This window comes from Chionomys nivalis, chromosome 17, assembly GCF_950005125.1.
Source record: "Chionomys nivalis chromosome 17, mChiNiv1.1, whole genome shotgun sequence".
In the NCBI taxonomy this organism is placed as follows: domain Eukaryota; kingdom Metazoa; phylum Chordata; class Mammalia; order Rodentia; family Cricetidae; genus Chionomys; species Chionomys nivalis.
The window spans coordinates 37,955,487-37,982,384 of record NC_080102.1 but is presented as its reverse complement, the minus strand read 5'-3'; the positions used below and the strand labels follow the sequence as shown (position 1 = coordinate 37,982,384).

Genomic DNA, 26,898 nt, shown 5'->3' with positions numbered 1-26,898 from the left:
CGAGAGTCAGACGACTGAATCTGGCCTCAGTCACACGGAAGAACTGAACAGATTTGATGGTGAGTTTCCCAGCAGCCTGGGGAGAAAGGGAAACTAGATACTTCATGAGATGGGGTGGGGCACATGTCTTTGGAGGGAGGGAACTGAATGAATTTGTCTTTTCTCGGGTGAGAATTGATGAGGAATTCAGGGAGGACCCTAGAAACGGGACATCCTTTGGCTTGTATATAGGGAGGTTGCTGGGTAAAAGCCCATTCATTCCCAGAGAAGATCTAGCTTCAGCTCCTTCTTCCCCTGTGGCTGAATGTATGTGTGTGTGCATGCGTGTATGTGTGTATGCCTGTGTGTGCGTGCATGTGCATTTGTGTGTGTGCGTGTGCAGGTGTGTGTATTGTGTGCATGTATGTGTGTGTATGTGTGTGCATGTGTCTGTGTGTACATGTGTGCATGTGTGTATGTGTGTTTCTTTACCAGGTCCCAGCCCCAGTGTCTTTCACCACTCCACTTTCTTTAGTACTCAGATGCCAGGGTCCCAGCTAACTGGCGAAATGCAACTGTCTTTAGGAAGTGTGTGCTGCGTCAGGAGCCTGCGCACAGACCCCTGTGGCCAAGGCTGGCTTCCTCCCACAGGGTCTGGGCGGGGCGGGCAGGAAGGTGCTGTGACCAGCCCTGTCAGCCACCCACCAGAGCAGCAGCTGAGCTAGCAAGACAAACAGCTGGACCACCTTCCCCCAGGGCTTCAGAATGGACCTGTGTCATGCAGGTAAGTGAACGGGGCCCAATCATGGGCCTCAGCATTTCTTCCTGCAGAACAGGGAAGCAGTGGTAGCCTTGCAGGGAGGGCCCCAGAGAGCACAGAAGTAAAACTGGTTTTAACCAGTCCCAAACATCAAACCCTGTGTGCAGATTGGGGACCAGGCTGGGCTGCTGGTTCCTGGGTTCCTGGGACCACTCAGGGATCTGAGTGGTCGCTGACCTCCTGGGTCAGCTCCGGGATGAAGGGTAATGTAACAAGGGGGGGTGGTGAAGAACGAGACAGGAGGACACAGTGTAGGGAAGAGGACATTGGGAGGCCTCAAGGGGACACAGCTTGAGCACAGAGAGGGTTCTTGGGTGTTCTGAGCAAGAGTGTTCAGGCAGAGGGAAGAGCTTCTTGCAAGGGCCCAGAGGCAGCTGGACAGAATGACCTCTGGTGAAGGTGGATGCTGTTGGTGGTGAGATTTGTCTGGATGGTGCAAGGGCCTGCAGCACATTCTCTGCTCTTGGGTCTGGTGGCCTTTGATGGAGTCTGGGGACACTGCCCGGAGGAGTAACGCGGACAGTGAGGCCCTAATGCAGTAGGCGTCATTCACTCAGTAGCCAGGGTGCTGGGCCTGAGGGAGAGAAAAGAAGGAGGCCGCAGAGTGGTACAGGCGGGACAAGCTAGTGTGGTCCTTGAGCGGCAGAGACCAGGGCTATGGAAGGAGCCTCAGAAAGTCCCCCTGGAGCTCTGGCTTCTGAGGGACGGCAGCAGTTACCTGAGCTGGGCTATGTGACTCTGAACTGACCCAGACCCATGCCTTTCTCCAAAAGAAACCTAATCCCTGAACATCCTGGCCCCACCCACAGGCACTGGGCGTCCCCAGAGTCTACGCCTAGTGCTGGGGACCCATCAGGATCTTTGGACGGCCATTCATTTATGGACCAGATACATAAGACTATTAGAGAACATGGCTCTGGTCACCTTGCCCAAGGCTCTGGCCCCCTCTCTGGGGTTTTATGGGAGAGGGGAAGGTGCATCCAGTCCCTCAGAGACTGAGTGACCGGGCTGAGGTCGGGGGCCACTGAGAAGGCAAAGGGACACCGGGTGACAGGCAGGCCCCGCCCCAGGTCACTCAGAGTCCTTTACTCACTGGGGTCCTGACATAATGAGGTAACAGGACAGTCCACACTTGGTGTAGATAAGGAACCTGAGGCTCCCAGAGGGGAGCTAAGGGTGTGGACTGGCTAGGCTCAGGTCATAAGACCAATAAACAAGAAGAGCCTAAAAGAAGGGCCTGCCTTAGACAGGGGCTGCAAAAGGCTGGGATGCCATTCAGGCCGATCTAGATACCTGGATGGACAAGGGCCAATCCGTGGAGGATTTGGGGTTTCCATGGATTGGTTTGTCTTTTGGTTCATTCATTTATTCATTCATTTTATTAACGGCCCTGTGATGCGCTTCACGGGAGCTGACATTCGAGGGTGTTGGGTGGATGGAAAGGGGACTCTGACCTATACCTGACCTGGCACAAATGGGCAGAATGAGAGAAGGGGCTGGGGACTTCCTGGAGAAGGCCTCTGGGAAGGGGGCAATTGTTCTGTTTCCCAGAGCGGATCCCACAGAGTTCTACACTGGCGGGGGACTCCCCTCAGACTCATTGTCTGTGAATGGCTGACCCTTTGTCCTCCCGGCCCGCCTCTGAGAATAAGAAAATCTGCCCCGCAAGCGCCAGGGCTGGGCCTCTTCCTTCAGCAGGCCTTGGTTTCCTTGTGATGTTTATGGATAGGACGGTGATGAGGACTCTCTCAGGCTGCCCCACCCCACCCTGGCTCCTGTTGTGGACCTGTCATACAGGGAAGCAAGTCAAATCCCTCCCCCAGGGCCTATAAGAAGGTGAGCCCTGAACGGGAGGAAGCCCTGCCTGATGAAGGCCGGGCGGTGAGCAGATGAGGGCAGGTGGGCTGAATCTAGAGGCCTCTGGCAGTGAGAGGAAGGTACGCTAGTGTTCCCCGTTTGATACCCCTCAACCCAATGCCCCTCAGGAGCACCCTCCCTGTATGCCCATGGTACCCCCTCCACCACAAAGAGGAAGTGGAGCCAGCTGTCCTGGAAGCAGGGTTGCAGACACTAAAAATATGATGGAAAAGAGGAAGGACAAGGGGGAAGTGGTGAGGAGCTGGGGTGGTGGCTTCAGGGCAGTGGGCATCAGGCACTCACTGACCTGAGACTTGTTCACAGAAGACAGAGCAAACAAGGGTGAAGGGTTACAGGAGGCTGGGAGCACAGAAGGTAGAGTGGGCAGGGGTGGAGGGTGATGGGAGGCTGGGAGCACAGAAAGCAGGGCAGGTAGGGGTGGAGGGTGATGGGAGGCTGGGGAACACAGAAGGCAGAGCAGGGGAGAAGGGTGGCGGAGGCTGGGGAGCACCATGGGAGGATCAGATACTCATCCTATGGTGATGTCTGTATGTTTCTAGTGTTTGTACTGTTTCAAAACTGCCTCTCCCAGGACCCTCACCAGTGCCTGAAACCCACCCTTGGTGGGTCGCATTAGAGGCCCCTGTCTGGCAGTGTCTACATTACCCCCATCTTAGATCCTTAGATCTGGAATTGGGGGGGGACTCGGTGTTTTGACGAGTGACCTGATGAAAAGTCAGAGGGTCCTTGTGGCCCGCATGGCCTGTGTTGGGGCAGCAGGCCAGAGATTGTGGTTCAGATGTACTTGAACAGCTGAAACTCGCTGGAGACAGGACTTGGGGAAAGGGGACAGTTTCCTCAGAGGGTCCCTGAATCCTTTGTCACCACAGAGCCTGAGAACGGCTGAGAGGGCAAGGTTCAGGTCACCCCTCACTGCCCCTGCACTGCCCCCTCCCCTAGGAATCCTAGTTCCTTGTATCTATTTCCAACCCCTCCCGTGCCTCAGTTTCTCTCAGAGGAGGTCCTGCTGCAGGCTCATTCCTGCATCTTCATCATTTTCACGCTGTTGCAATTGGCACAGGGTCGGAACACCCAGGCTTATGGGTTTCACAAGGTTACAGGAGGGTTGGTGGCTCCAGCCCCAGGTGGGTGGAATGTAAATCCCAGCCCTGTCACTATCCAGCTGTGCCAACTGAGGGAGGCCATTGAACCCCAAGAGTATCATACATAGGAGGAAGTTAGAAACCCCTTCTGCAGAACAGTGGGGATTGGGAGATAGAAGAAGGCATACAGTGGGTCCTCAATTGAAGAGCAGGCTTGGGGAGCACCCAGATCTGGCACGCAGAGGAGGGCATGGTGGCACTGGAAAGCCCAGCTTCCACCTTGGTAATCGGATGATGGTAGAGGCCATGGAAACAGAAGACTGACAGGACCTGGTGGTTGGGGCGGGGGGAGGTTGAGTGGAGGGGAATTCTCAGAGTTGTTTGGGACCCAGGTGGGGCTTGCTGGCCAGCCAGTCTGGGTTCGTGAGAGATGCTGTCTCAAAGAAGGATGATAGAAAGTGGTTGAAGAACACATATGGTGCCAGCCTCTGGTCTCTGTGCAGGTGAGCACACATGCTCATTCACTCCCCAACACAGATATGCATGTGCATATGCATGCACACACATGCACACACAAGCACATACACACACACACAAACCTGCCTCACCTGGGCAGAGCTGTGTGTCTGTAACCCTGCTGGAATCCCACACTGCCTCTTCCCAACTGCGTGACCTGGGATATGTCACCTCACCTTCCTGAGTGTCTGTGTCTTAAATTGAAAACAACCCCCTTTAAAAAAAAAAAAAAACCACAAGGGTTGATTTCCTTGGCTATTCGGGAGCTAGGATTTCAATGAGACTGTGTCATAATCCTATCTGGCCCACCTTGAACAAGACCTCTAGCCTTGCAGGGATAAAAAGAAAGCTCTGTCAAGCCCACCAGGGCAGCACTCTTGCCTAAGGAGCCCTGCAACCAGCTGCATGTGTCATGAGGAGAGCAACAAGCATCCTGGAGGGACCATTCAAGTAGGGGACCTTCTCCACTGCACCGCCATGAGGCTGCCCCATTCTTGTCAGCAGGCCTTGGTGGTGACAAGGGTGGGGACAAGTAGGTCCCACTGCACACAGCCTTTGCTGCAAAAGAGGCTCTTTGGTTTCACATGGTCCCATGGTGTGTGAAAGCCCTTGGGTAAAGGAGTGGAGCTACCCATGTGTGCCTGAGCCTCTGTGGACTCCAGCCAACATGAATGGCAGGCCAGGATGGGGCTCAGGGGTCGAGAATCTATCCGGCATGTTCAAAGCCTTTCGTTCTATCCTTAGCAATACAAAAATAAAAATAAAAGTCTGACCAGTCTTTGCTAAAGCAAACATTCAAGTCCACGGACCTTCTGGAGAAATTGTGGCACAGGGCCAGTGTCTGATGCTGCTTGGTTGGACATTGATGGGTGGTAGTCAGGGCACCCAGGAAGGAGTCCAGCTTCCTGCCACGCCATGTAGCTACTTCCTTCAATGTGCCAGAACCAAGGTGGCCCAGTAGGAGGCTGGTGAACGCATTGATCAGGTCATTAGTGGTGTTGTGTTTTCATGCCCTTCCTGCCTGCCCGCCTGGGGGTGACCCCTGGTGCCCACCTTCCTCCATAAAGTCACCCATGTCTTCTCCCAACTTGTGTCCCCATCTTTCCACTGTCCTTTCTCTTGGCCTTGGCTTCCACTAGACACTGCTGCCAGGAATTCAGGGGTGCCCTCTCTTCCTGAACCTTAGGAAGTAGTGACCTCATGGTCTTTCTGGGAAGGCCTGGAGCTCCTTAGCTGCCTACATTGCCCACATTGTTGGCCATGGTTTACATTTTTCTTTTCTTTTTTCTTTTCTTTTTTGAGACTGAGTCTCACCCTATAACCCAGACTGGCATCAAACTTGTAATCTTCTTGCCTCAGCTTCCCGAATGTCATGATCACAAGTGTGAGCTGCCATGCCTGGCTCTGTGGAAGTTCTGACTAGAGGGTGGTAGGTAGAATGGGGGAGCATTGTCCTGGTGGGGGGGGGGTCAGAGTCATACTGGCTCCAGGACCATGGGTCTCACTTTGTTTTGAGGGTCAGTAGGATAGCACAAGATTAGAAGCCTGTCCAATCCAGGGTCCCGGCAGCCTTTGTTGCTTTGCCCCTGTGCAACCTTAGCCATTTTATTTCTCTTTTGTGAGTCACAGTGTCTGAGAGCAGAAACTAATCCCCCCCCCATTCTGTTTCCCTTCTTACAAAGTCAGGACAACAGGAAAATCCCATAAAGCTCATTTGCCAGCCTCCCTTGCAGCTAGGTGTGGCTTGGTGACCCCACAATGGCCACGGGAAATCTTTCTTCAGGGAGTGAAAGGAATTTTGGTGGAGAAGCGGGGCTATATAAGTGGGGAATTATGAGGGAGATGTATCCTATCTGTGCAGGGATGACCAAGAATGCCTCTCAGTGCTGGTAGCATCCAGTCAGGCCCCAGGGGTAACAGCAAGTGTCACACTAGCTCCAGCGCCATGGATCTCCCCAGGAGGAGCCCTGGGATGCAGAACCAAACAATCCTCTCTCCTCAGATCTCACCGAGCTCAGCAGCGGGGAGGCCAAGGAGCTCCAGCAGATCAAATGGCACCGGAAGCAACTACTGGAAGACATCCAGGTGTGTGCACACATGCTCACATTCATAGACCCACACACACTCACACTCACCAGACTCATACATGTTCACGCTCACACACACAAACACACATGCTCATACTCACAGATCCATACACATTCATGCTAATTGCTAAACTACACACACTCACAAGTCAGCACTAAACACTTCCATATCTCCTGCTCTCCTGACCAAATGCTCAGAAAGCCAGCCAGACCTTGTCTTCTCCTCCCCGAAGACCCAGGCAGCAGCTCCTCCCACCCCCAGACCCAGGCAGCAGCCCCCTTCCCACCAGTCCCAGAGCACTGACTCTTCTTGTCCTAACCTCAGGTCCCAGAGCCCCTCACCCTAGCTCCAGAACCCAGCCTTACTCTCACCTCAGAAACAGAAAGGAAAGTGGACTGAAACTGCCAGGGACTGAGCGGCCAAGCCCAGGGCAGACCAGCTGTAAGCCCTTGACTCTTCCCAAATGTACCCTTTGGACAAGGTCACACCTGCCCCAGGCTCAGCTCTTGGAAGCTCACCAGTTTCTTAGCTCCCAAGATTGCCAGTGACCTTCAGATTCCTCAATCTGCCTTGCTCGGTCCAGCCTCTGCATACACTCCTGCCTCCACTGGGTTCCTCCCAGTTCTCACACTCCTGCTCCTTCTCCTTCCCAGACAAGGTTCTACCTCCTCCTGCAGGCTGTCTACCACTTACACACACACACATGCGCACACACACACACACACACACACACTTGATAACATCCTATTTAGCACATACATATGTCAGGCTCTCTCTGCCACTGCTGTGACCACTTGCTGCAAAGCTACTTCCTTCACCCCCTAGCACCTTCCCATGAACCCAACATCCCCAAACTGTAGCTCCATGAACACAGAGCCTGGGCCTTGCTCACCACTGGACCTCAATCCCATAGCTATAGCATATAGGCACTCAGCTCTAGTGAAGATGTCCCTGTCATACCTACAGGTGGGAGCCCAGCCAAGATCCCTGGGAATAAGATCTGTCTGACCTCAGAGCAAGGGGTACTGTGCCAGTTCTGATCTCCAGGAACAACCCAGGGGTACCATATCCCAGCACCCCTCATTTCGGGAGAGGGTGGATGCCTCTAAGGTCACTTGCCCTGTTCATCTACTGCCTGCAGGCGATGCCAGGACATCTGCCCTCCTAGCAGTTCAGCAAATGTGGTTGATGGGCAAGCTGGGGGTTTCTTCTGCACTGGGCAATCGCTGGAGGCAGGCTGAGGCAGGCTGGGGTGGAACCGGAAGCCGCACAGCTCTGGAATCAGTTCAGCAGACATGGGATGGCCTCGTCGACCATGGCTGCTTCATCTTCCCTCTGTCCCACTGGACCACACAGTTCCTGTGCTGCCAAGGCCCTGGGGTACCCATAGCACCTAGCCTGTGACAGGCACTTACTGACAAGTGACAGAGAAGACAGGATGCCAGAGAGGAGGTGTGGTCTGTTCCCTCGAAAACCATAGGGAGATCTGGGCCATGCTACTGTGGGAAGCTGCCAGCCAGGTTGAGTGAGGGCTTGTTGGTGAATACAGAGGGCAGTGGCCGGCTGCTTGGGAAGAGAGAGAAAGCTGGAAATAGGGTCAGGTGAGGTCACAGGGACTCCCACCCCTGAGGTGAAGGCCAGTGGAAGGACAAGGGCACACAGAGGCATTGAGCTCCTGCTCTCACGGGGAAAGGGCAGAGGAAGGAGAGGATCTGAGAGGGTTGAGTAAGGCACAAAGGGAGAGGCCTGAACCCCAGGCAGAGTGGGAGCTGTGGGGACATCGTGACCTCCAGGCCAACCCTTCCTTGCATGTGTGCCCACAGAAGCTGAAGGATGAAATCGCAGATGTGTTCGCCCAGATTGACTGCTTCGAGAGCACCGAGGAGAGGTGAGGGGCCCAGCTTGTGGGAAGACAGTTCCCGGGTACATCTCAGTCCCCATGTGCCATGGATGGTACCACGGCTCCATCTAGACTGTCTGAGCCACTCCCCGCTGACTCCCAAGTAACTTCCACTCTCTCCCCCTGTACCTCCCTCCCCACACAACCACCCTACACATTATTGATCAGGGGCAGCTGGAACCAGATGAGCAAAGAAACTTCCCCTTGGATGAGGGTGAAGGAACGCTGGTAACTGGGGACCAGAAACCTGGCCTGGAGTAGGCTCTACTGCTCCCCCATCCCCAAGTCCCTCATCCCTCACACAGGAGGGCTCCTGCTGGCTCTTTGTCCTAGAACAGGACTGTCTCCCTGGGCCTCAGTTTCCCCATTTGTATAAAGAGGTTAGGTTCTCACACGCCTCCTAGACCACAGCCTCTCAACACTGTAAAACCAACACAACGATATTTCAGCTACAAACTGGGAAAAAAAAAACAAAAAAAAAAAAACCTGTGTTTTAAGTAAGTTTACCTTTGTGTTGGGAGACATTCATAGCTCTCCAGGGCCAAATGTAGCCAGGCATGGCCAGTAGGCTGGACACGCCCACTAGAACTCTAGGGCACTGAATTAAAGAACTACACATGGTTTGCTAGTTCCCTGCCCCACTCCCGAGGCCTCTGCCTCTCCACCATCTCATACCCATGCATGTATGCACGTGAACATACACATCCCCTGGGTGAGGGCAGCAGTCGGTTCTTACAGAGAAGGAAACTGAGGCCTGGGAGGGATGAAGCGACTCCCCTCTAGTGGCCAGGTCCCAGAGTATAGCAAGACTTATGCTTGGAAGCAGCCTCTGAGGCCCACATTCTCGCTGGTCCTGCCATTCCTCAGCCTTCTGCAACCTCCCCAATGAGCTCTGCCTGCAGCCCCACCCCTCGATGCTCCCCCCTTCTTGCTCTCCCAGGTGGTCCAGTCTCAGGGGCTGGGGATGCATGTGGAGTTCCAAAGGCATGTTGACCCTCCCGAGGAAGACCCCCTGAGGTCTTGTGGGGGACAGCAGCAGCCGAAGCCACCATGCTTGTATCTCCCTGTTCACAGCCGAATGGTGCAGAAAGAGAAGGAGATGTGTATTGGGAGGAAGAAATTCAACATGGACCCTGCCAAGGTACACATCCAGGGGAGGGGACATGGATCCCACCGAAGTGGGCATCTGGATGGCCACAGGAGGGGAACATGGGCCTCACCAATGTGCACAGCAGAGCTAACTAAGGGCGAGGCTGCCTTCTGGGTACCTTTGCAGCTGATCCCACAACCCACCCAACAGAGCAGACAGCTGAGACCTCTCAGGGCCAAGACTTTGGTCCCTAACTGAGGCTAGTCTCTGTCCATTGCACAGCACTGCAGCCCCAAAATGGGAGGCAGTGAAGTCCCCCCGAATTGAACTCATTCCCTTTCTTCTCTGGCCCTATGCCCTCCTCTGGAACAGTCTTGAGCAGTGAGGTCCTTAGATGGCAAACTCTGTCCCTAGCATGTCTTCCAAGCCCCGGCTGCAGAAACACATCCTAAAGCTTGGTTGCTCATGATCTCAGAGCCAGCCTGCAGCCCTTCACTCTGCCAGGTGGCCATGGGCTCGCTCTCCAGAAGGGGCAGGCACAAAAGGAAGCCACACACTGAACCAGGGCAAGGGTCCAGGCAGCCACAGGGAATGCCAAGCTCTGGCTAAGACTGTCTCAGCTGCACATAGTCCCCTGGCACAGCGTGGACCACTGCTCCCCTTACTGGCCCTCATACAGACATGCACATATGTTCCCAGCTCTGGCCACAGGATGCCCAGCATCCTCAGCCTTCTATCTAGGAACAGCAGGGACACAAGGAGCCAAACACCAGAGACTACCCCATGTCCTCTACACATCAGGGGGTGACTCTTTGGGCCTGGGCAGCAATGAGAGGGGCTCAAGAGCCTATCATATGACCAAAACTAGCTTCAAGGTGTCAAGAGGCAAGGGTATGCCCCCCCATCTCCTAGAGAAGGGGCGTGAAGGTCATTGCCATGGAAGCTGGCTACCTCCCAGGTGAGGTCTGTACCATCTCCCCCCCCCTTCTGATTTAGCTGGTTTGTGTGACTTTTACACAATGGGCACCGACTGCTAGTGTGGTGAAATGAAACTATTTGAAATAATATGAATTTGGAGGAAACAAAGGAGAGGCTGAATCACCGAGTCTTAGCACTGTAACTCCCGGCAGCCACGAGAGGCTGTAGTCTAAGCATGCCAGGCTGCAGGGACCCTGGGAAGCACATGGCACAAACATGTGTCACTTAGCACACCTTCAGAGATGGGGAGGCCTCTACCTTCCAAAGGCAGCTCTAGGGCACCCCTCCTCCCCGGGGAGCCAGGGGCCTATGCTATTGGGGCACACATGGTCTCTATGTCACCTCCAGGGCATCCAGTATCTCATTGAGCACAAGCTGCTGACCTCTGGTGTCCAGGATATCGCCCAGTTCCTGTACAAGGGTGACGGCCTCAACAAGACAGCCATTGGCACCTACTTGGGGGAAAAGTAAGAGGACCCCAGACAGGGAGCGGGAAAGTGGGGGTGTGCGGGTGGAAGTGCCACTCAGGGTGCTTGGAAAGAAAACCACCATGCTTAGGACTTGAAATGAGCACTGGCTCCAAGGCTGGACCATTCATTCATTCATTATGCTGTTTGTGTCTTCTGTGATCTGAGCTCCCTTCCAATTGGCAGCTATAGAGGAGATAGAACAGAGAATATAGAATAGAGGAGATGGTCTTCAGGGACAGGAACTTTCTGCAAGACAGAGGGACAGAAAGCTCTGTCCGGTACACGGAAGGCAGAAAAGAGGCAAAGACGGGAGGGTTCTGAGCTAGAGCTCTGGTTTCTGTCCACGTGGATGTGGGGGCAATGCACACTGGAAGATTCCAGGCAGCGAGAGCAGTCGAAGCAGAGGCCCTAAGGCAGAGCGGCTCATCTCACAGCAGGCTGGAGAGAATGAAGGAGTGTGAGGGAGGAAGGAAGGAAGGGGATGAGGCAGGGGGATCCGTGGAGGCTCTAGACAGGAGCACCTGACTGGCAGAAGGGCCAGGCCACAGGTGAGGAGGCTCAGGAGTCACCAGCCCTTCTCCCACACTTTCTGGGTGACGTGGCACACAGGTCCCTGACCTGAGAGCTGGGGGGAGAGGAAGGAAACAGAGAACCCTGCTTTTCCTGCAGCTGATGAGGAAACTGGGGTGTGGAACTTGAGCAGGGTCACCAGGCAGGAAGTGACCAAGGGAGAACTTGACTAAGAGGCCCAAGAGGTCCAAACCCAGAGCTTACCGTCACCCAGGGCTGATTGTATGTGTGCAAGCTGACAAGTGTTCCCCCTTTTCCTGTCCCCCTCCAGGGACCCCATCAACTTGCAGGTCCTACAGGCCTTTGTGGACTGCCATGAGTTTGCCAATCTCAACCTCGTTCAGGCCCTCAGGTGAGTGGTAGGGGTGGGGGAGGGGATCCAGCCCAGGGCAGCTGCCTCTCATTGCTCGGCCACCATTATTAAGGCCTGAGAGACTTGCAAGTGCCTTTCCTCCCGGCCATCTGGGGACTCTAGTACTGCGTTCTAGCACTTTCTAGATAGCACAGGTACATACCTGCGCCCAGCTCCGTGTAGAACGGGGCTGCTGACTTGTGATTGCCCGATTCCAATGCTCACTGCTATTTGTGTTTTCACATCCGTGGGCCCAGTGCGGAGCCCCGAGTTAGCAGCACAAGCCCCAAACCATAATGTCCTCATTCCCCATGTGACCCAGGGCAAGGCACAAATAAGAAACCTCACAGCTGGGTGTGGTGTTTCACACCTGTAATCAAGGCACTGGGAAGTCTGAGGCAGGAAGATTGCTGTGAGCTCCAGGCCAACCTATGCTACGTAGTGGGTTCCAGGCTAACCTGAGCTACCCTCTCTTTAAAAAAGAAAAGAAAAAAGAAAGAAAGAAAACAAGACGCAGAAAAGGAAAATGAAGGCAGATTCCCTGAGTCAAATCAGTACCAAATCCAGAAGGCAGAAGGACTAAATGAGGAAGGACTTGTCACCAGCCATTGCTGGTCACTTCCACAAATCAGTTGTTAAGTCTTAGTAAAACTTCACGCCTCTTAGGGAGTCTTAAAGCTGCTGTTGAGAAGGCTTGGATGTCTGCTCCCAAGAGAGTCATTTGATCTGGGCTTTGAAGGAAGAGGTCACTAGCATCCATCCAGAGAGTATGGCTTCCTGGAGGAAGAGTTTAGGAAACACTCATCTCTAGCCATTCATTCATTCATTCATTCATTCTTTAACTCATTCAATAAGCTTTTGTTAAGTAGGTTTTAATTGACCTGTGGAGACAAGAAAACTTAGCTGACACCAAATCACAAGCTTCCAGAACTGGGGGAAGACTAGGTCCCAGGACAGGGAGACCCATCTAGGAGAGACGCTGCCCAGGGCCCCACAGCCAGAGCCTGTTGCTCCACCCCAAGTCTCTGTAAGAAGTGTGACTCCATGTTCTCCTGTGTTCCTGGCCCCTTCACATCCGAACCCACCTGCCCTGTGTTGGAACCTAGAGGAGGTTCCCATTTGCAGGGGCAGAGGCAAGGCACTGCCTGGTATCACTGAGAGCCCCATCGGCTTCACTGACCATGGCCCTGTCTCCCTAGGCAGTTCCTGTGGAGCTTCCGGTTACCTGGTGAGGCCCAAAAGATTGACCGCATGATGGAGGCCTTCGCTGCTCGCTACTGCCTCTGCAATCCAGGTGTCTTCCGGTCCACAGGTGATAAAGCTCCAAAGCTCCTCATATTCTCTAAACACGTTAGCCATTTGTTCAGGTCCTTACTAAATCCTCACTGGGCACAGACTCCATGCCTGCCTAGAGATTGAGCCTGGGGAGAGGCAGCAGGGAAAGATAGACCAGCGTGTGGGAGTGTGGAGTACAGGAAAGCTTCGCAGGGGAAGGCTGGTCTGGGTGAGGCTCTCAAGGATAACTAGGAGTTCTCTAGGAACTTACGATAAGGGAAACATTTTCATGTCTCAGTTAAAGGGCCCAGTGCATCCTTGGAAGGGCAGATAAGGGGTAAAGAGCAGAGCAGGTGACCAGCAGGCTCAGTCACCCCTGTCTCCAAGGGTAACCACATACTGGGAGAGGGACAGGATGAGGGAGGGGCCGCCACAGCCCACTGGCTGTGCCTCTTCTTTTGGCTCTGGAGTTACCACATAGAGAAGGTTCCAGTTTTCGCAGCACTTTTATACGCACAGGGCCTCTGGATCCTCTTGTCAGGAGCATCAGATCCCAACATCACTCTCTAAGCTCAGCAGCAGATTGTCCCTGATGAAGCGTGACTCAGAGTGTGACAAGAAGCAACTTGTCCCAGGGCAGACTGTTCCCTTTCCGCTGTGCAGAGGGCAGAAGCCCCTGGAGCTTCTGCCACACTTGGCTACAACCCAAGAACTGGCATTTGCTTGCCTGCAGGTTTCACACACCTAAACCCACGATTATCTGAGACTTCCAGGGGTGGTGGCATCCATCTCTAACATCAGCATTAGGGAGGCTGAGGCAGGAGGATAGCTGCCAGTTCAAGGCCGGCTGGGTTTCAAGTGAGACCCTCAGTCAATCAGTCTGGGTAGAATGGAAGGCATTTTAATCAGCCAATCAGTTTATCACTGTGTGACCTGGAGCATGTGACTCGCCCTCCTTGTGCCTCAGTGTCTCGTCTTTAAGATGGAGGTGTAGTCGCACCTGTCTTCCGGGCTAGGCCTGGGAGTGCTGAGAGCTGAGCACAGGTCGGGACCACGGCTGTGGGAGGGAGAATCATTGCTTCCTATAACATCAGCTTTCAAGAGTCACATGAGCAGGCTGAAGGTCAAGGGGTTGGAACTGGCCCCCTCAGGTTCTGGGTCCTCAGAAGACCCAGAACAGCAGTCACACCCCCAAGCCTGTGGTCTGCCCGGTGCAGCAGGCTGCTGGCAGCGTGACCCACCAGGCAGCTCAGAACAAGCTACTAACTAGCAGGGCAGCTAACAATGAGCTCCCCTTCCCAGGAGGCAGAGAACAGAGTGGGCGGGCCTGGAAGGGCTGCAGCTGATGGCAAACTGGATCTGAAAGGGAAGGAAGGCGTAGCCGCAGGGGGGGCAGAGCTGCAGAAGCTGCAGCTGAAGTTTGCAAGGGTGGGAGGGGGAGGCTGGGCCCTGAATGTCTGCGAACATCAGCCAGAGACAGGGTGAACCTTCAGGGCCTTGCTAGAACTGGGACAGAGGAGGGGATGGTAACCTGGGCCAGGACGGTGACCAGCGCTAGGTTCCACAGACACCTGCTACGTGCTGTCTTTCTCGGTCATCATGCTCAACACTGGCCTACACAACCCCAACGTCCGGGACAGACCGCCCTTCGAGCGCTTCGTATCCATGAACCGCGGCATCAACAATGGCAGCGACCTGCCGGAGGAGCAGCTGAGGGTGAGAACACTACCATCTTACTGGTCCTCTGGGAGTCCCACCCCTCTGAGGCACAGCCAAGGCAGAGGGCATGAGGGTCCGCCAGGCTAGTCGCTGTTGGGAGGTGGGCCTCCTCAACATGGCCTCATCTCCACAAGGATAGCTGCAGGTGGACTCCAGGAAGTCCTCCAGATACAGAATTTGGGGAACTCTGGCCAAGCGCTATTCATACTTCCCCCCAAATGATACTTCGGGCCGGGGTGAGGTTCAAAAGCATGCACAGGCCTTGGGATCCATCCTGAGCTGCTCCTCTCCCCGCAATAAAAGGGGACAGTGCCTCCTAAGGTCAGAATCCCAGAGTCTCTGCAAGTCAGGAGGAGAAAATGCTTGGCTGGAGTCCTCAGAAGAAGACAGTCTCCCACAATCCCCACTAGCTCTACCGCAAGGCTAGGCCCAAGCCTCATGTTCCATTATCCCAACACCCCATCTCACGACACCCCACCAAACTCTGTTCTGGGCACAGGGACCTGGGATGACTCCATGCTGGTCCTGCCTAGACCAAATCGGAGGTCTGGTGGGAAGGAATCTACACATAAATTGCATCAGCAGTCAACTCCCGAAGCTCACTGATGTCATCCATGCTGACTGTGGGAGCTTTGCTACAGAGAGATCTTGGGGGACAGGCAAAGGTGTCACCCCAGAAACTTGGCCAGAGCAGGTGACTTCCGCACTGGGCTTAGACACCCGGATAAGATTTGTCTTAGGGTTTCTATTGTTGCAACTGAACACCATGACCAGAAAGCAAGTTGGGGAGGAAAGGGTTTATTTGGCTCACACTTCCGCATCGCTGTTCATCACTACAGGAAGCCAGGACAGGAAGTCAAGCAGGGCAGGAACCTGAAGGCAGGAGCTGATGCAGAGGCGATGGAGGGGTGCTGCTTACTGGCTTGCGTAACATGACTTGCTCAGCCTGCTTTCTATAGAACCCAGGACCACCAGACCAGGGATGGGCACCACACCATGGCTTGGGCCCTCCCCCATTAATCAACAATTGAGAAAATGTCTTACAGCTGGAGCTCATGGAGGCATTTCCTCAACTGAGGCTCCGTCCTCTCTGGCGACTCTAACTTGTGTCAAGTTGACACACAAAACCAGCCAGTACAAGAGTCTTCCCAGAGGATCAGGGCAAGGGCATTCTGGAAGGAGAAAGCATGGTTTAGCTGGGAAGGGTCAGCATCTAGTGTTATCCCCTGAGATGCAGTAGATGTGAGTGAAGGCCAGCCTCAGGAATACATGGAAGCCAATGGTTGGCAACACCAGACATTTGGCCTGGTGAGAAACAGTCATACCGTTCAACAACGAGAGGCACCCTGTTACTCAGAGCACCAAAGTCTCCCCAGGATCAAAATCATCAGAAGGGTGAGCAAGGACATAGCCCCAGATCAGAGCCTAGCCATCCCCTCAGCCCACAGAACACGGGTCCTGCAGGAGCCACTCTGCGTATAAGGATTGCTACAAAGACACCAGAGTTCTGGGCAACCCCATCTCCCTTATCGCCTGCTGAGTAGCCTTGGGTGGTTCCCGGGGGTTCAGTCCACTGTGCCCTCCAAGAGTGGGAGTGATCAACCTGAATCACGGCTGCTGTAAGCAGTCTTTTTTTAATGTTAAGGGTAGGGTCTGCCCTGTTCAAACCCAGACTTAAAGGCAGCTCGTGTCATCAGAAAGAATAATTCAGAATGTGCTGGCATTGCGACTCAGCTGGTAGAATCCTTGCCAAGCATGCACAAGGCCCTGGGTTCAATTCCCAGTATAAAAACAGGCCTTGTAGCACACATCTATAATCCCAGAACTGAAGAGGCAGGAGGATCAGGAGTTCAAAGGCATCCTTGGTTACACAGCAAGTTTGAGGCTAGCCTGAGCTACAGAAGATGCCATCTCAAAGCAAATAAGTAAAAAAGAAGCCAAAACACAAAGAGAACAAAACAAAAACAAAAAACAAACAAACAAAACCAGCCTGAGAGCAGGCTATAAATACAGGCATTTCATCACACTTGGGGGCAGAAACAGCATGTGTCTGACATGTGCCCTGAACGTGCAAGGCCTCCCACTGACGGCCCATTCCTACCTTCCACCCAGAGAGCCTTCCTCCACATCGTCCCCTCCTCATGTCCTCAGGCTGGGACTTTCTTGCAGGCGGCCTACTCGGTCATCTCCATGTAGCTTCCACCCTGACCAGGAGGCCTGGGAAGGGCCCCGTGCCCTGGTCAGCAACACAAAGCCAGGCAAAGAGCAGAACCAAGCAGAGCCTCAGCCAGCTGGCTGCCTGTCTTTCAGCCAGGAACTGGACTCTGGAAGTCCTCGAGCAGGGATAGCTGGGGAGTGGCTGGTGGACAGGAATCTTCCCCAGCTCTGTCACAGAGTGCCCAGGCCTGCTTTAAGAACAATCCCAGGTTTTCATAGGCAGCCACATGGACCCAGGATCCTCTCACTTTCTCCCTGGCTTCATTTGAATATTTTAGAAGCCAGAATCCAGGGTCATATTATCCCGTTGCAGAAGTGAGTTCTCCATGGACCTAGGAAGCCCCAAAATGCATTAAAGTGCACCAAGATGCAGAAGTAAATTTACACATATATATCCCAAGAGGTCACCCCAAGGTCACACAGCCCCAGAGGGTGTCCTTGTAGGATAGACTATGAGAGATGTATTGTGGCTACAGGGGGCAGGCAGGCTGGGACACAGTACTTAAAAGTACTTAAAGAGGGGATGAACCCCAGCTCCTCCCTGGGCCATTCTGGGCCTCCTTGTCAGAGCAGGCCGTGTCCTAGGCATGCTGCTATTGTGTCCCCCCCATTCCCAGGGTCCAGCTAAGGTCACAGGGCACCACCTGAGGCTTCGTGTTTGTAATAAGTTGAGTCCCAGCTGCTGTCTGACTCTGGAGCTCTGCCTCCTGCAGAAACTAGAAGGTAGCACCTTGAGGACAGAGGACCCGAGCATGCTTCCTCCCCTGTCACAGAGGAGGACCTGAATCCTGAATCCACAAGGCATATCCACTGATTTCCAAGCTCTTGTGTCCTGGAGCAAAGAACTGGGCCAGGGACACAAGGATAATGGGAGAGATCGAGTTTATTAAGGAAGAAAAAAGTATTTCTGAGAAAGGAGGAGGGCTGGAGAGCTGAGACAGGACTGAGAGTCATGAGCTGCCAGCCACCGGTCCTCATCCTTTGGAGTCCCTTTGGGGTTCCTCACACCTTCTCCAGCATTTGGAGATGGGGGTTCTTCTATGTGTTCTGTCTTACGTGTTGCCACAGTACACATGTGAAGGTCATAGGACGACTTGCGGGAGTCGGTTCTCTCCCTCCAAAGACTCGAACTCGGGTCATTAGGCTTAGTGGCACCTCCACCCACTAACCCATCTTGCTGGTCCATCATACGTAAATTTTGATGTCTCTTTCTTCATGCCTTTCTGTCCTGCCACACTGGATGGAAGAATCACAACTAATATCACTAAAAAGAACAGGGATCCCTTTGCCTTTAGACTGGGTGTGGCTAGATCTGGGAGCTCGGTGGCCTGAGGGGGCTCCATGTCACAGCGAGCCTGTTCTGCACAGTGGTTATCTCTTAGATCCTGCCTACTGCAAAGATACCCAAGTAGGTCCAGCCTACTAGGTTCTCCCTGCAGAACTAAACCCCTGGAAGTAAGTCCTGTTGACTGGTTGGGGTCATGTGTCTTTATCTAAATTAGTTTCTATAGCACACAAGCAGAGAGGCTCTAAACAGCCAAAGGGGAGTGACTGTCCCTTCCTGGAACCTGGGGATGAAAGAGGGTACCCAATTTACTGAACAACCTAGACAGAAAAAGAAGAGAGGGGATCCTGGGACAGGGCCCAGAGCCCCAGGGAGACGGGCCATGCTGTAAACCCAGGGCCCCAAGAGGTCTCTATGCAGTGGTTTGTTTGGTGACAGCGACTTCAGGGTGTTTTCAAGACACAGGAAGTGTGGGTGTGCTGCTGTTTCATACACACCATGATACTGTGACCACAGAAACTTCCAGGTACCCCTGTGGGTTTAGCAGAGGCTGAGGCCCTGTCTGCCACCCCAACGCCTCCTCAGGCCTCCCTAATACTTGTCTGAGCTGGCAGCTCAGCTACTGCTCAGGCCTTCCTGTCTCGGATACTCATTGTACCAGTCAGCCACCTGGGGGATTCCTAAGGCAAAGCCTGCTACCCCCGCAACCACATGCTCCCCCCTCCACCCCAGCCCAAAAAAGCTGGTCCCCACTTTTCTCTCACCCCCACACCACAGTGAGATCGAGAGGGGACGTTAAAGGCTTAGCTGGAGGGTGCTCCAGCCCCACCTCCATAGACTCAGGAAAACTAACTTTAGGTCTTCTCCCCGTGGGGACCCCTGGACAAAGGACAGGATGGCAGTAAATAGTGGGAGTCAGGCATTCATTCTTCTGCCAACCCGTCCATCTACATACCCACTCACCCATACATACGTCAAGCTGTGAAATCATCTGTTACAGTCCCAGGAGACATCACTGCAAAGCCAGATGCATTGAGCGGTAATGGCTGCACACTGCCTTCTGGATTTCACAAGCCGGAGTAAGTTAGAATGTTAGAAGTCCAGTCCCAGCACTGGAGGAGACCAGCACCCCAAGAAGGTTCAAAACACTCTGGGGGGGTCTGCACCCACACCTTGCCCTAGGGTACGAGCCATCTTATCTCTGGCTTGCATACCTTCCCTGACAGAGAGTGCATCACCCTCCAGGGTCATTCCTTGTATATTTAAGCAGCTTTTTACAGTCATTTATGAAGGACTGAAGTCAGCTCTTGGGGGGCCCTCTCCATCCCAATCCTTGTAACCAGAGACCATCCTGGATAGAAACTGTGGTCAGCACCCCACTACAGACCTCTCCTGCTGGGCCTCTGGGCCTGAAGCTGTCAATTCCCTCCTCCCCAGGGCCTCACCTATTTTCACCCAGCATGTGTTATCTAGAAGGTTCTATTGTCTACCTAAGTAGAAGAGGGGCATCTCCCATCATGAGCACTGCCTGAAGTAGTCCCTACCCCAGCTATTGTGCCCAGGGAGGGTGGGTATGTGTGTCTGTGTCCCCATGTGCCAACCTAAGGCATCCACCCTGCTCACTCTGCCCAGAGGCAACACAGGGGAGGGGACACAAAGGTGTGGGTGTGGCCAGCGCAAAGGAGAGCACCAGTCACCTGAGGGACAGGGAAGGCTTTCATTAGAATGGCCCAGGAGGGGGTTTACCAAGAGAAGGACGACCTGCCCAAGGCCACCCAGGCCAGGTGGCCCAGGCCCCAAACCCAGTGGACTGAACCCATCTTTCCCGTCTTCTGGACAGAATCTCTTTGACAGCATCAAGAGTGAGCCCTTCTCCATCCCTGAGGATGACGGTGGTGACCTCACCCATACCTTCTTCAATCCTGACCGTGAAGGCTGGCTACTCAAGCTGGGTAAGACCTCTATGCACACACTCTGATAGGTTCACTTGCACACATGTGGTTGACGCACACACATATACCTCAGGAGGGGACCTGTGCAGCTCTCGGTTACCTGACCCTCGGCCCAGTAGTCTGCTTGCCCATTCTACCCTTCCTCTCACCCACCCTCCCAGTCATCCAGCTCCCCGCCCATTGCCTTGCCTATCAGCTCATCTGCCTACTCATCCATCCACCTAGCCAGCCTCTCATCTGTCTACCTACCTGTCTCATCGTCTACCCAGCTATACACTTATGTATCCATCCATCCACCCACCCCTCCACTCATTCGTCTATCCACGCATCCATCCTCCCACCTACCCATCTACCTATCCCACACACCCTTTATCCATCCATCCATCCTTTCTCCTGCCCATCATCCCTTCATCCATCTACCCATCCATCTGTATGCTCACCCACCCATACATACATAAAAACACCTACCCTCCTCCCATCCTTCTGTCTTGGGATGCAGGCAGCAGGAGGAGGCTGGATGTAAGGGAGCAGTGGGAGACAGGGGCTCCATGGACATCTCTGTTTCCTCCCAGAGGGATGGAGAGAAAAGTCTAGCAGACTAGTAGTCTAGCAGGACCACTGAACATGAGATGCTGGTCCTCCAACAGCCTGACCTTTGGGTGGCCATTCTCGGGAAGTCAAGACTCAGCAAGGTTAGGGCAACTTCTCAAGGCCGCACAGCCAGCAAGTGTCACATTTGGGGCAGCAGAGGGCTGGATGTCCCTGAAGTAAGAGGAGGGGGAGATGGGATGTAGCTCAGACAAGGCGCCATGGGAAGTGCGGCGGTGGATGCGCCTTTGGTTGAGGGAAGCAGCCAGCCCTGCCTCCTCCAGGAATACTCCCAGGGGCCTCCCCAGCAGGACCAGCCAGCCAGGGACGGCTGTCTTCCAAGGTGGGTGAGGAAAAAAATACCTCGTGTTGGGGGAAGGTCCTCAGCCAGGCAGCCTCCATCACTTACTGTGTACCTAGACTATGGCAGACTCACCGGCATCCCAGATGCCCCCCAAGCCTTCTGTCTGTCACCGTACCCCAGCCTCTCCTCCTGCAGGCCTCAGGGCCTCCCATGCTGCCCCAGACACTAGCTCCCGGTCCCCCAAAGTATCTCCAAGTCACAAAGCTGGTCTGCAGTGGGGCACCAGAGCCTCATGGCTGACCCCACAAGCCACTCTTCAGCATCTGTCTGCAGCTGGACAGTGGAGACAGTGACCCAGAGAGTACCAGCCACATAGCAGCATGGCTGAGAGCTTGGGCTCCAGGGCAGTGGCGCTGGAGTTTGAATTGACAGGACACATGGCCTAGCTTTTCCTAGCCTTGGTTTCCTCATCTATAAAAATGGGGTGGCCGGTGGCCCTCCTCCTTCTGGATGGCCACCGGGGTTCGCTTCCTCATTTTTTCCCACGCCTGGTGAACCAACGCTAGAATGCTGTGTCAGCTACTGTAACCAGGGCTGCAACAACACACCTAACAAAGCAGCTTAGGCGGGGAATGGTGCGTTTGGCTCTGAGGGACGAGCTCCTCCTGGCAGGAACTTGAGGTGGCTGATCACATCATATCCACAGTCAGGAAGCAGGGAGCGATGATGGCAGTCTGGGACCTCAGCCCCTGGGATGGTGCTGCCCACATTGAAAGTGTGCCTTCCCACCTCAGCTGACTCAATCTAGAAACTTACTCACAGACAGGCTCCGAGGCTCACTTCCAGAGGGTTCTAGAGCCTGTCACCCTGACAGTCAATACTAAGCACCATAAGCACATAAAGCAAGTCTGGGTCTGGGTGGCTTTCGGTGGGGGTCAGGTGACAGCAACCTGGGAGAGCAGGGGACAGTGCCACTGTCCCCTCTATCTAATCTCTGAGAACCCAAATACGAGTAAATGGGGCGACGGGAGCCACTAACACTTAGAGTATAGAAAGGATGGATCTGGAGGCTCGGGGAATGGGGGGTGCATGCACGGTAGCCCAGGAGAAGGAAGATTGACCTAGAACACTGCCGGCTTCTTTCAGGCGGCCGTGTGAAGACATGGAAGCGACGCTGGTTCATCCTCACGGACAACTGTCTCTACTACTTTGAGTTCACCACTGTGAGTGTGGGGGAAGGTGGGACTGGAACACAACCAACCACAACAGGCCCTCCAGCTGCTGCCACCACCTGAGAGTACCAGGCTGTTTCAGAGTGCTCAGCTCCTCTCTACTCGCATTTCACAGATGAGGAGAACTGAGGGACAAAGAGGAGGAGGGGCTGGGCAAGAGAGAGCACTCACTTAAAGTTGGGTTTCCTGGGCTGGGGCTGTAGATCAGGGTTAGAGCATGGGCCTAACACATGTGAGGCCCTGGTCAAATCCCAGCACTAGAAAAAAAATACTTGTTCAAAGATGGATATATCACCTAAAGGCTAGGCATGGGGCCTCATACCTATAATCACAGAACTGAGAAGGCAGAGACAGGAGGGTCCTAAAATGTTCAAGGCCAACCTGAGCTACACAAGACTCTTTTTTAGAAAATAAATAGATAGCTAGATAAATAAATAAACAAACAAATAAATGAGCTGGAGGATGACTCAGCAGTTAAGAGCACTGGTTGCTCTTCCAGAGGACCTAAGTTCAATTCCCAGCACCTACTTGGCAGCTCACAACTGTCTGTAATTCCAATCCCCAGGTAGGGGGGAATCCGATGCCCTCTTCTGGCCATTGTGGGCACTGCACACGTGATGCACATACATGCATTCAGGCTAAACATCCATACACATACAATAAAAATGAAAAGAAATGTTTAATTGGGTCTCCCAGATCCCAAACAGGGCTCTTGCACTGTGTCCATCTGTGGCTGGGTAGTCTGGAGAGATGGTCTGGGGAGGCCCCAAGCTCACATTTCCTGTCCTTGACTTCACTTCCTCAGGACAAGGAGCCTCGGGGGATCATTCCTCTGGAGAACCTTTCCGTGCAGAAGGTGGATGACCCCAAGAAGCCGGTGAGAGTCCATCTGGGGATTTCCAGTACAGCGGGAAGGTGTCTACAAGGTGCCCTCCACAAGGCAGGGCTATTCTGTAGGGTCGCTCCTGGAGCTTTGGATGCAGGACGGTCAGTGTCATTTTAGCGGCGAGCCTCAGTTGTCTTGTGGGGCTGGATTCTGGCACTAACTGGAGGACTTCTAAGTCACAGCTCTTTTCTGAACCTTGGCTTCCCCATCTGTTACATGGGATTCTAGGGAGCCTGGTATATAGTAGGTGCCTGGTGTCCTCTCCTCCTGAGTGGTTGGGGAAGGGCATTCCGTGGGAGTGCTGCTCTTGCCTCTGTGGTCCCCCACCCCCCAGGGGTGGCCTAGCCCTGTCCCCCAACCTTGCCCTCACCTGGCACCTCCCACAGTTCTGCCTGGAGTTATACAACCCTAGCTGCCGGGGCCAGAAGATAAAGGCATGCAAGACTGATGGGGACGGCAAGGTGGTAGAGGGGAAGCATGAGTCCTACCGCATCTCAGCCGCCAACGCCGAGGAGCGCGACCAGTGGATCGAGGCCATCAGGTGAGGGCAGCCGGGACATTGAACACATCCTGTCACCTTCCTGCCTCTTCGGGGTCTTCTTTCCTTGTCTGTAAAGAAGCAAACGCCAGGTCTCCCTCCTATTGGTGGCCTTTGGTGGGTGAGTTCTTGCCCTAGTTTCCATGTCACGCCTAGGCAACAGAAGAAAGATGCCAACTTCATGGGCACAGTGGGAGGCCCCAGCACTTGGTCCTTGCTAGGAGCTCAGTCAGAGGGGAGACTTGGGCAAGTGGTAGACCTGTCAGCTAGAAGACAGGGGTAGCCACTGAACAGAGACCGTGTCCTCGGACCTGGATGTAGTGGGAGCTGTGGGCTGTGTTCCTGCCACCCAGCTCCCAGCCTGGCTAGCTTATACTCCGAAATAACAACACACAAGAATCAGAGGCGCAGAGATGGCAGAGCCTTGCCCAGAGCCACACAGTGAGGGGCCCAGCTGACTTCAACACTAGCTCTCTCGCTTTTCCTGGTTCTCTAAAGGGGCCAGAAAAGGAGTCTTTGGGGGAGTCTCTGCTGGGCTCTCACCTCCAGACTTGAGGTCTTGCTCTTGCTGGGCGTGCCTAACGGACAATGTTATTAGAGCAGGGTTTCTCTACATCAGTCCCTGGCCTTTCCCGTGCAGCGGGGTGAGCCATCACCTCTGTGGGAGTCACACACCCAAACCACAAGTCCAGAGGTCCTACGCTCCAGCCAACCTTGAAGTCTCATTTCCTCCCATACCCCTAGGGCCAGCATCACCCGTGTCCCCTTCTATGATCTGTTGTCTGCTCGGAAAAAGAAGATTGCCAGTAAGCAGTGAGCTTCTAGGAGGTGGCTCTGGCAAGCCGGTAGGACCTGTGGTATCTGGAGACACACCTCTCACCCACTGCACCTGTTCCTGCTCACAAACCTACCCTACCCCTCCCCATCACTGGAACTGGCTATGGGGGATGCAGAACCTTGGATGGCACAGAGCTCACAGGGAAGCCCCTGATACCAGGACTGCAAGCCAAGAAGAACCTCTGAGGCTCCACCCTGGACCACTGCAGCCCAGGGTAAAGATGGGGAGATGATCCAGCCCAGAGCACACTACCGGTGTGTCCCGCCCTCTCCCTCTCCATCAGGAGGACCATAGATTCCCTGGAAGCTTCCGGTTCAGAGGCATCCCACCCTTCAATTGGGCCAGGCTCTCCCTGACAACACCAGGAATCAGCCTACACCCAAATCTGAGCCTGAAGCTTCAGACACACCCTTCTGCTGAATCACAACCATCTCTGGGTCTTACAGAAATTCAGGGTTTGGACAGGAAACATCTTGGCCTTTGGTCAGCTTGACTTCTGGGGTAGCTGGGACATTAGGTGACTGAACCAGACAGACTGTGCTGGAAGGTTCTGAGGACACCACTGTCACCATTGTCAAGGCCTTTGACATGAGAAGAGGCGCAGGGGAGATCCTCCAGGCAGTAGCAGTATCTGGCTGGCAGATATGAGCTACAGCCGAGAGAAAGGGAGAGGAGAAAACGCTGTAGGCTATACCCACCAGGAGGACTGCCTGCAGGCCTTGGTGAGCCAGCTAGTAGCAGGGAACTCACGCTTGAACAGACTCTTGCCCATGGCACCACTACTAGATGCCTGGTCAGCAGAGCTAGGGTGGTGAGGGGTTACAGACTGGACCCTTGTTCCCACCTCCTGCCAGAACAAAACCAGCTTTCCATGCACAGCAGGTTCCTTTGTCCCCACCGAGCCCTCACCTGGAGGAGGCTTCTTACCCAGAGCACGTGTTTGAGGAGCATCCCATCCAGGGAAAACTCCTCAGCAAAGCTGCAAAAAATGGGGCTTCCTCTGCTCTGGGCCAGCCTGGGCTCTGAGCAGGAACAGCAGGTGGCCAGGCTGCGTCATCCCCCCGAAGCAGCCCACACGTGCACACTTCCCACAGGGTATGTGTGGCAGGAGGGGTGAGACTCCTTGTCTCTGATGGGCACACACCTGGGAGCTGGGGCACCAGCAGACAGAGCCCTTGCTGGTCAACTGGGGGCTTGAGCTGAGCCCACCTCAGCTGCCCCCATTTAGGAGTTAAAGGACCCTAAAGCATTCCTCTGCCTCTGGCATGCGTTGTGCACAAAGGCTGTGGGACCTTTGTTGTCCCCCTGCCTCCCTCCCATCCTCAGCTTCCTCCCCAGCACCAAGGTGGTGGGGACGGGGTCATCAGTTTACTTCCTGTCCTGACACTTAGGAGCAAGAATAAAGCTCATGATCCAACTCATGGACAGAAAGCTGTCCTTCTGCAAGTGTGTCTGTCATCGCTGCCCCTCCCTGGTCCTCCCCCCTCATCCAGGAAGAGTGAGCACCCAGGGGTCCCTAGAACCTTATTTTCAGGATGCTGGGGGAGGTGCCAGGCTGGACAGAAGTTCCCCCCAGGATTTGGGCTTTCTCTGGGCTTCTTCGGGGCAGGGTTAGGGGCTAGGCTGAGTTAATTCTGCTATGGCCAGGGAAAGATAGAATTTTCCAAAAGGCAGCACTGTCTACAGATTGAACAGCTGAGCCGGAAGACAGGTACTGATCCCCCTGCCTCTGGGGGGAGGGGGTGAAAGCACAGGCCAGCTCAGGGACCAGTGTGGGCAGGGTTGTGTAACCTTTGCTGACTGTCTTCCCACAGATGTTTATATAACGTCCCTGCTGTGCCGGGCCCTGTCCCAGGCACTGGCAGGCCAAGCCAGAATCCCTGCCACCTGAGCTCATGTTCCAGCGCTCCTGCGTCCTAAGGCCTCCTCTTACCTCCCTCATACAGCCCCTGCCTAAAATCCCACCATTAGCGCCTTCCTTCAGGATCCTCGTGGCTGAACTAGCTCAACTTGCTTGTTCTTTTCTTCTTTTCGCCCATGTACCGAGGTACCTTGTGTACCAAGATCTCTGTAGCAAAGCCGGTGGGTCCAAAGAGTCCTGTGACCATAGTCACGTCCTTGTCCTCGAAACGAGTTCAAGTCTGGGGGCTGGAGAGATGGTGCAGCAGTTAAGAGTACTTGCTGCTCTTCTCCATGGGAGAGACAGGTGAGATGGGCCCAGGCTGGCATGTGCAGGGTCAGTGCAGAACTGGGCCGGGCTGACGAACAGTCCAAGAGGAGGGTGCCTAGGCTAGGCATCTAGGCCTGTACCACACAGTCACCTCATCCTGCCAGACTGTGA

General features: G+C 54.2%; 1 protein-coding gene across 1 annotated transcript; it reads left to right on the top strand.

Annotated features, from left to right (window-relative positions):
* Cyth4 (cytohesin 4) lies at positions 1–25,977 on the top strand. Its single transcript, XM_057792486.1, has 14 exons — positions 1–59; positions 565–763; positions 6,278–6,360; positions 8,187–8,251; positions 9,338–9,404; positions 10,680–10,798; positions 11,643–11,723; positions 12,923–13,035; positions 14,566–14,714; positions 20,060–20,171; positions 22,210–22,286; positions 23,101–23,172; positions 23,568–23,722; positions 24,464–25,977. Exons 2-14 carry the CDS (start codon positions 745–747, stop codon positions 24,534–24,536), a joined length of 1,185 nt encoding a protein of 394 aa, XP_057648469.1. The 5' UTR covers positions 1–59; positions 565–744; the 3' UTR covers positions 24,537–25,977.
* Positions 25,978–26,898: the final 921 nt, after the last annotated feature.